Source organism: Antrostomus carolinensis, unplaced genomic scaffold (genome assembly GCF_000700745.2).
Source record: "Antrostomus carolinensis isolate BGI_N321 unplaced genomic scaffold, ASM70074v2 scaffold16207, whole genome shotgun sequence".
Classification (NCBI taxonomy): Eukaryota; Metazoa; Chordata; class Aves; order Caprimulgiformes; family Caprimulgidae; genus Antrostomus; species Antrostomus carolinensis.
Genome location: NW_010329645.1, coordinates 20,743 through 30,374, shown reverse-complemented (window position 1 = coordinate 30,374; position 9,632 = coordinate 20,743). Strand labels below are relative to the sequence as shown.

At 36.6% G+C, this 9,632-nt stretch overlaps 1 protein-coding gene across 1 annotated transcript in view; it reads left to right on the top strand.

Moving 5' to 3' along the window:
• The window catches only part of FRY (FRY microtubule binding protein), a gene marked incomplete at its 3' end in the record, with an annotated part of 132,062 nt that overhangs the window by 102,310 nt on the left and 20,120 nt on the right, over positions 1-9,632 (top strand). The window contains exons 34-38 of the mRNA XM_010172653.1: positions 1,267-1,435; positions 2,174-2,264; positions 4,932-5,014; positions 7,985-8,135; positions 8,708-8,811. Of these exons, the coding sequence (XP_010170955.1) occupies positions 1,267-1,435; positions 2,174-2,264; positions 4,932-5,014; positions 7,985-8,135; positions 8,708-8,811 (598 nt within the window). The remainder of the gene's footprint in view (positions 1-1,266; positions 1,436-2,173; positions 2,265-4,931; positions 5,015-7,984; positions 8,136-8,707; positions 8,812-9,632) is intronic.

Sequence of the window (9,632 nt, the reverse complement as noted above, 5' to 3'; positions counted from 1 at the left end):
TAGGGAACTTGAGCCCTTCTAGAGTGAAAGAAGCTGGAAGTGGCACTCTGAGCCCAACTTGAAATGAGCCTCAGAAAGGAGGTGGATTTGTATCTGAAAAGTCCCGGGGAATTTTTAGCACAATGGAGTAAAAGAGACTGTGAATATGTGCATTTTTTCTACTTTAAGCAAAAGAAAAGGGGAGGAAAAAAGAAGGGAAGAGAAGCAGTCAGGAAGTTATTTTAAGGGAAGTATTTAAAAGTATGAGAACAGCAATACTTGGTAAGGCCAACAGGCAGTTCAGTCTTATGTATTAGCTCCACTGTAAGCATCTGTTTAGGGACATATTTAAAAACAAGAAGGAGCACTGAGGAATGCTTCCCCACATGGTCTCCCAGCTCCAGTAGTTTATGAATCAAATGTTTTTGAGCCAGAGAGAGTCTCTACTTTAATAGCCATCAGGGGTTTTTTTCCTCAAAAATTCAGTCTAATTTGATCTCAGTATCTCAACAGTCCTCATTGCTGCAGCGCATACAATGTTTGAGATCTTGTGAAAAGATGAAAGCTTTTTAACTAGAATTTCTATAAATTATACTCTGTCAGATTTTTCAAGTCAGGATGCATGAAGTCTGTACACAGACTGCCTTTCTTCCATGTGCTATTACTTTGATTACAGATACAAGTAGCTACTTAGAGCCTGGCTTATTCTTTGTGGCTACAGCTACCTCTTTCACATCTTTAAATATAGTAATGAAGTTTTGGGTGGATCTAGATTTCTAGATGAGACCTTTGCTCTATTCAAGAAAGTAAGATTTATCTTCAGTGGAAATCACATCCTCAAACTATAAATCCCTGAGCATGAGTCAGAGTTAATGCAGATATCCTTAAACGATAGGTACAAAATTGAGTGGGTTTTGTGTATAAATCACATCCTCAAACTATAAATCCCTGAGCGTGAGTCAGAGTTAACGATAGGTACAAAATTGGGTGGGTTTTGTATACGTGTATGTTATATAGTTATGTATCTAAAGAGCTCATTTATGGATGGTAAGCAAAATCTTTGGGGTAATTAGATCACAGATTCACTCTGCTGGGAAATTATCTTGATATCAAAGTGAGCAGTTTTATTTCTGTATGAACAAGATGGATGCAGTTGTGTGGTTATCGTGCGTGTCCAGGAGTAACACCTTGCACCCTGGATCTTTTCAGTACTGCAGTGTAACATGTATTGATTTATTTTGAAACTCACTTTGGACAGAGTTTAATAATTGTTATTTTCTTCTCTAGATAAAAAAGGTTGCAATATATCTATGTCGCAATAACACTATTCAGACAATGGAAGAGCTTCTTTTTGAGCTACAGCAAACCGACCCAGTGAACCCAATTGTCCAACATTGCGATAATCCTCCATTTTACCGTTTTGCTGCCAGTAACAAAGCCTCAGCTGCAGCTTCTGGTATGACCTAAACATACTTTTCAGTTATGCTTTCCCGCTCTTCTCAGGCTTCATCTCTTTGAGAAAACAATCTCTTAGTTTTGCACCTATTCTTATCTGTGTATATGTAAAGTGCAAGTTTCAGGGCCTTGTTGCACATCTAAATTACCTTCTTTTTGGTTCCTAATGTTTATACGCTTTGTAAACATATGCTTAATTGTCTCAACTATTTTGATAGGATATTGCCAATGTTCAGTGTCATTCAGAACTCTTACTGAGGTGATTCTTCTACCGCTGGTTTCTCAGAACAAGAAGTCATCACCAATGCTGTGATTATAGCAGCAGTTTCCTGAAAACAAAACTGTGTGGCAGTTCTGTTTTCAAAGGCAAAAGGCTATTTCTCAGCTGCAGTAGTCAAAGATATGTAAGAGACACCCACCCTGAATTCAACCTTGTCAATGTTTTGCCAGATTCTTTAAAAACACTAGGTTATGTCACCTGAGAATGAGCTTGGTTCAAGGAGTGGAAGAGAATCATTATGTTAATCTATCCCAATAAAGCATGCAAATTTTACACCATTCAGCCATGGAAGCAGGTCCTGTTTTATAGAGATAACAGTGTTCATTCATATGCATATGTACTTGCAGGATGATCACTTTGACTGTGGCTATTAAAGAAATTAAAGTTATGGGCTTTTATTGCTTTGCAAATACTGTCTGCTGCACGTAACAGGTGTTCTTATTGACATCTCATATACAGGAACCACTTCTAGCAGTAACACTGTTGTAGCTGGCCAAGATAGTTTTCCTGATGTAGAGGAGAACAGAATGGTGAAAGAGACTGATGAAAGGTTTGTGGTTTGATTTTTTTCCTCCAAAATGTATGAGTTTTCCTGGGCTAAGGGTGAGATGTTAGGAAAAGTTATGCATTGTTTTGTGAGGAACTCTGGTGCTCAGACTGATCCTAAGTGGCATTATCCCAGTAAGATCATTTTAAAATTAGTGTATGTAAAAGTTTTTTTGAAAAAAAGCTATTCGCATTATTCTAGATCTCGAGTGTTGTTTAATAATATATTGCAGAGGAACATCTGTTAAACCTACACTGAATAAACTTTGCTAAGTAGATAATGGTTTTATAGGAATTGTCTACAAAGGAGAAAGAAAATTAAATGTGCTCCAGATAATGACTTTTAAAATCTTTATTAAAAATCGGGTTTGATCTCACCTTTTGATTTCATGGACAGCGAGTGAAATTCAGTATTCAGACTTGTATCCATGATTGCAAGGACACCTCCTTTGCCTGGATAAAATGTCTTACAGAGGAAAGCTATGTAAAATATTTTGCTTTGAAATAATACATTAAATTTAGTTCTTAAGGACCATCAGATCTGTGAGCACAGATAGATACATATTTCTTCTCGCACTGAAACCCTCTTATTTTTTAAGAGAACTTTGAATGACTTCTAATAGCATTAATTAGTGTTAGTATTACTTTAGTCTGTTGTTCATGATAGTAGCTAGTGTCACTTTAGTCATCCAACCCACGTTCCACAGGTTTAGAACTTAGAGGAACAGAGAACATTATGTGAGCAAACTTTTCTGTACTTTAGAATGTTTTGAGTCACTTGCCTTCCATATATTATGAGTAGCATTTTGTCAGGTTAGTTATGTCTGTCTGCTAATTTAAATGTAAGTAAAAAATGGCACTCAGTACTAAGTAAAGTTTCAAACTGATAGTAAAGAGGACGTGACTCAGAATTATGTTTTTTAGCATATGCACTAGAAATGTACTTAAAAGGAAAATAAAACCATTTTGCCCCTAGATTAGTTTTTTTTATTATTCATTACGTAAATGTTTATGACTATATAATTTTAAGTTAGATTTTTGTTTAGTTGATTTGCAGATGAGTTGAGCAAACTTCATTTGCTGTGCTTTCAGTTTTTCTTGCCTTATGTAAATTTTAAATGTGACTCCAAAAAGGTTTTTGGCATTCAAGTCTGCCAGAGCCTGTATGATAAAAAATAAAGGAAGGTTACAAAGTTCTGATACTGGCATTCTGATTGCGAGTGAAAGATTTTCAGAAAAAAAATTAAAATAATTTACCTGAATTCATTGCTGGCATTTACATTATAAAAAACACTAGAAGCTGTAAGTACATCTACACTTCAAAAACAATGTGTCAATCTTACAATGTCCATTAATATTGACCTCATGTGTGAAGACGTAATAAATAAAGTTTACAGAAGGTAATAGATTGTAAACAAACTATTCTCAAAAATGTGGGCATTTTTGGAATAATATGAAGCTACTCAGAAGACAGCTGTGTTTTAATGTTGATGCAATATGATGGAACATGCCCTGCTCTGAAGTAATTTCTATGATCTGTATTCTCCATTTGTTTCATATAGGATATAATTTATCTCTGCATATTGCTTCATAATTTTTTTCCTTAATTTTATTCTTCTTTTACCTTTTTTATCTTTTTTGGTGTGCCAGATAAATGTGTCAGTAATTGTCAGTTTGTATACATTTATTAAAGGAATTATTAAAATATAGGAGAAACATAGCAGGAAGACAGAAAAGGGCAGGATTAAAATGGTTCATGATGCTTTTTTTGTCACCTTCACAATGAATTTGTTGTGCCCTTACGAGACAGGCATGCTTCTGGAAACAGCATAATATGTCAATGTATAATTTAAAACCCTGCAATAATACATATGCACATTAGTAAGAAATTGAATTGAATGTTTCATAGAGAACCTTCAACCTGGATTTATTTGATATAGTTGTTTTAACATGGTTATTTGTAATTCATTTCCTAACTTTGCATAGATGATGAAGTTTTTACGTCCTCGCTAGTGTGTGAGCCTCCTGCATGACTCTCACTCCACCTTAGGCCTGTTACACTGACAGCACAAGGAGGTGGAGGAAGCCAGAGGAGATCACCAGTAAAAATTAGCTTGTCATGGATCTGTGGTAGATTTGAGGCCAGCTGTGAACAGTTTGTTCTGGCTCCCATATCCCTTAACTCCTCTACAAGATCTACTCTGGCAGTTGTTGGATTTTCCTCTTGAAGGATGATCTGCTGCAGTTTTTGCTGCTTGATACCTGTGCGGGCTTGACTTTGGACTATTCAGTTTGTTACTGTTTTAGCAGGTTGCCAGAATTTTACCCATGAGCATAGGCTGTGAAAAAGTACTAGCTGTGAACAGTTTCTGTCTCACTTCAGCGTTAGCTCAGTTTCTTACTTCAAGAAAATCACACATTTATAGCAAGAGAGTTTTCCCTCTGCTAAATTTTAAAAGCTGTGACACAGGAGCACACTGTTAGAACTTCTTAGAAACTGTCTGCAGAAATCTTCTTTTGTGGAAAGAATCAGCATTACATTCACATTGCTGTCTACTCCCATATAAAAGTGCATGCATAAGGAAATGAGCCTTTTTCCTAGAGTAAGCATGTAGTCCAGATGTTTAATGTCACTCTGTGTTTTTAATGAGGATTTTTCTTGTGTTTGAAGGTTCAGTAATGTAATCAGAGCACATACCCGACTAGAATCGAGGTACAGTAATAGCTCCGGAGGATCTTATGATGATGACAAAAGTAAGTTCTATTATTCAATTTGATTAAATTTCTCATGTTTTGGTGGGAGAGGAAAACATTCTTATGACTAGTGGAGGCTCTCTGTTTAAGTTCTGTATAAACAGTAATGTAGCATTCACCATACAAGGGGTGTCCCTATTTTACCTTCATACCTCATTTAATTAATTTATTTCCTCTGATTAACCGTGGGCTCAGTGAAACCTATTGAAAGGCAAGAGAACTTCACAGAAGGCTGCAGCAGAGAATCCTCCAGACAGTAACACCTTGAACCATTCGTACATGGCAAGGCAAAAGATTTCCAAGAGCATTACAGCGAGTACTTTGAACTGTGCCCTTCACCAGTATTTCCCTCCAAATCAAGTGCTGTTATATGAGCATGAAGAAGAGGTCCAGGAGTTTCCAAAAATGAGACTTTATTTCCCCTTTAGCTTTTCTCTGCTGCTTGCAACCAGTTTCTGGCTGCACTGTGCAAACCTGTGTTAAGAGGGCACAATGAGATAGGGCTCCTGAGCACTCTTGTTCATTATGTTCTTATTCTTCTGCTAAACAAACTATAAATGGACATGTGATGGTCAGCAGAGATTCCAAAGAAAATAAAGATATTTCTGTCATCTCTTGAATGACAGTATAAATTTTAGGAGCTGGATGTTTTGAATTAATTTCTGGAGTTAATTCTAAGGAACCCAATCTTCCGATTACAGTTAGACCCTAACCGCGTGTTAAAAATGCAAGACCTTTTTATAGACTTTTATCTCTGACTTAATAAAGCCAGGTCAAATAATATAGATGCTATAATTTCTTGTCTTGGTGCTATGGACACCGTGTTGGGACAGTATTCTGACATAAAAAGTAAAGATTTTATATATTATTTAATCCAAGTAATTTTTAGGAATACTCTCCTGCAAAATATGGAAACACTATCATATACGATACGACAGGATAATTTAATGTATATGAACAACTTTTTTCATAATTATGAAGCACAATATTTACAAAATATTGTGTATGTACATACTGCAGTATTTAAATACACAAAAAAGTGTGCAACATATTAAACTCAGTGTTTTTTAGTACAGGTCTTGTTTTTCTTATGGCTTTCTAGCGCTGCAGCTACTAAAAATTCTTCAGTAGATGTTAATTGGAGCATCAGTGCTAATCTGATCTGCATGAACAATCTTTCAAAACAGAACAATGTTTTTATTGTCAGAACGTTCCTCACAAGTAGCTGGTTTGGACAAGAGCTTAGAGCAATAAAGGTGAAAAACTACTGAAACTTTGCTGTTTTGGAATGTCTCTTCAAGCCAGTGCCCAAATGTTTTTTCCTGCCTGTACCTGCAGGCTTTATAGTACTGTGAATATGTATGCAAGGTTTGCTTCTCACAGGGGTTCCTTCTGCAAATATACGAATACCTGGATGTAAAATAAAATACTTTTTACTTAGCTACTGACATTTATATAGAACTGTAGAAAGAAAGAGTAATTCTTACACCATTTGTCATTGTACAAGATAAATAATGCAACCTCCATTAAGAATGTGCAACTTATTCCCTCTGGCAGGCAGCACAGGCTGCAAAGGAGTTGGTGGTATGACTGCTTTCTTTTCTCCAGTCTTCTTGAACATACATGTATTGCTGAGGATATAAATAGGGAACACACCTCTCCAACACAGAAACTCTTTTGTTCAGGCAGAGGTTCTATGTTAAGGTGCAAAGTGCTTCTTTTTTTCTCAGGCTGCACATAAATCTGTGAAAACATGAGCTAGGTCTTAGTGTGGACTTCATGAAGCAGTTTCATGTGAAGCTCTTAAATTGATAATAATAAATAGTGATTGTGCAGTGTTTTTTATGTGAAAGCATCTGACAAACATTATCTGGTTAATCCTTAGAAGATGAATATGTGAAAATGCTATACTTTGCTACATTATTAGGTCAGTTTAATCTTCTTTATCTGTAACTAATAAATCATCCTCCAGAGGATGAGAGAAATAAGTAGAGGACTAAACTGTAAAGATCTAAAGTGCTTCTTGGAAGACTAACACTGAAGAATGGGAATGATAAAGTCAGCATTTTTATAATAATTAGAGGAGCAGCTACTGTATCAAAGAGCTCCTGAAGATCTGGAAACCTGAAGATGTTTTGTCAAAACCAAGAAATGATATGCATTAGAAAAAGCCAGCTCTGATTTTTTCTAGGCATCAGAACAGTTTTGCTTCCTGTGACAAAGCCAGCAGATCAATGGAAAAATCAAGAAGAATGCGAGGGCACAAAATGCAGGAGAGATGAAGAAAGCTGTGCAGCTGAGAGAAAACAGAAAATGGTGGAAATAACTTACCTGACCCACATAATTGCAAATAAGCAAGTGGAAGAAAAAAACCCATTGCTTATTAACAAACAGCAGCTGTCATACTGAAGCAAAGTTGAATACATCTTTGAGAAATTAAAGAGAGAACTCATCTCTGTTGAAAAAAAATTACCCTGAAGATGTTTTTCTCTTTCCTTATGCCTCCGTCCTAATTCAGGACATTTAACTTCTGCCTTTGTAGCATCGCCCAGCAGGGCACTGGTGTGGAGTTGCAAGAATGTGTCGCTGGTACGTGACCCCTTGCAGCAGATGGCTGCCAATAGCAGCTTCATTGGCTGAACTTCTCTCTCATTTTTGAAGAGAAAGTCTGTTGCTTGATGCTTTGTGATCTGGATCCAAAGCTACTAAGTGACAGCAGGGATTCAGCTGCATCTCCCACCATTCAGTGCTGTCTGCCTGAAATCTGTTTAACTTCCAGCAGCGTGAAAGAGGGATTAAAAATGCATCACTTGTTATTGAACACAGGAATTTGCAAACCTCATGTCATCTTATCGCATTATTCCAAACAGCTGTGCTGATACGTTAGCATAATCTCTATTTTATTATTTCTCCAAAATGGGTAACTGGACTTGTTTTTTATGCACTCTGTTTTAATGCTTTTCCACGCAGACGATCCTGTTTCTCCGTATACAAGCTGGTTATTGAATATTGTTGAAACCAAACAACCACATCCCCTGCCCATGCCTTACAATGGAGGATGTTGGGCACCACTTGTGGACTACCTCCCAGAAACCATCACACCCCGGGGACCCCTTCATAGGTGAGCAGTTTCTCATTCTGATATTTCAGACAGGGAGATGCTTCCTCTTACTGGTTGACCAACACCAATCCAACTCTTCCCACCACTCAGAACATCTGAAAATCATACCTTTCATCTCCAGTGCTAAAATCAACATGCAACAAAGGCTTGCAATTCTACCAGAAAGCCTATTTACAATGTAGGACTTCACTTTCTGATAACAATCATACTGAAGAAACAACTAAAACAAAAGGAAAATTTTTGTTTCCCAAGACTGTCACTGTTACTCATAGCACTTTTTTCTCCTTGATCTTTTATTATAACTAAGCTATGCATATTCTGAAATTCCTCTTTTACATAATTTGTATTGACAGTAATCGTGTTCTTTTCAGTAATTGGTACTTAACCTGCTTAATACTGTAACTAAGGTACTTCTAAGGTAACTAAGGCATTTGAGAAGAATGCTTCATATTGAGAAGAAATGCTACAAATTTGAAAATGTAGAGATTGTTTATTTCTTCAGAAATAGCCATCATGTTACTGTTTTCCCATCTCCAAGAGGTCTTAAACTGATACTGTGATTTAATTTTCAGGTGCAATATTGCTGTCATCTTCATGACTGAGATGGTAGTGGATCATAGTGTGAGAGAAGACTGGGCTCTTCACCTCCCTTTATTGCTACATGCTCTCTTTTTAGGTGAGACCAACAGAACAAGAATAAAGTATAAATGTACTCCTATCCTTTTATTTTAGTTTTGCCAAAGCTGTAGAGTCATGTTTCTTCTACGTTTTAAATTATGATTTCCTTAAAAAAAAAAAAAGCCTGAGGCATTTGCAGTCTGTGAATCAGTCTCAAAATTTTGAAGCTTTTGAATATTTTGGCAAATTTCACCCAAATTTGAGAGGTAGGTAGAAATTTGAAGATTATTGACTTCCTGAAATATCTCTAAAAAAGAATGTAGCCCTTCCTGCGAGAAAGGCAGGTGAAACTCGGCCTTTGTACAGTCTGGTTTGTGACAGGCAGCTGGACAGTCAACACATTGCTTAGACCTGGACTACACACACCAGTACTACCTCTTACCTTTGCAAAAATATTACATAAGAGAGCTGAGATTACTGTACGGCAGAGATAGTGAAGTTAGGACACAGACCACTGGAAAGCAGGCTTCATTAATTTCACTGCTAATATAATACTTTATCATCAGTGTTTTGCCTTATACACCTGAGCATAGAGGCACTCCATTTTCCCCACTGCAGTGTCTATTCTTGACCGTAATGCAATTCAACTGGAGGGTGATACCTTCCTTGTTCTGCCACTTAACATTCTGAAAAGTGAGTGGCTTAAATTTTTAACATGCAAAAATATTTAGTGTTATAAAGCCATTCCCTAACTTTCATTGTTGATAAATACTAGTTTTCACAAATAAACACTGCCAGACACTTGTAAAATCAATTTATTCTAACAGGTGATCACAGTCCACTTCTCATTCAATCACCATAGTTACTACTATGTCTGTT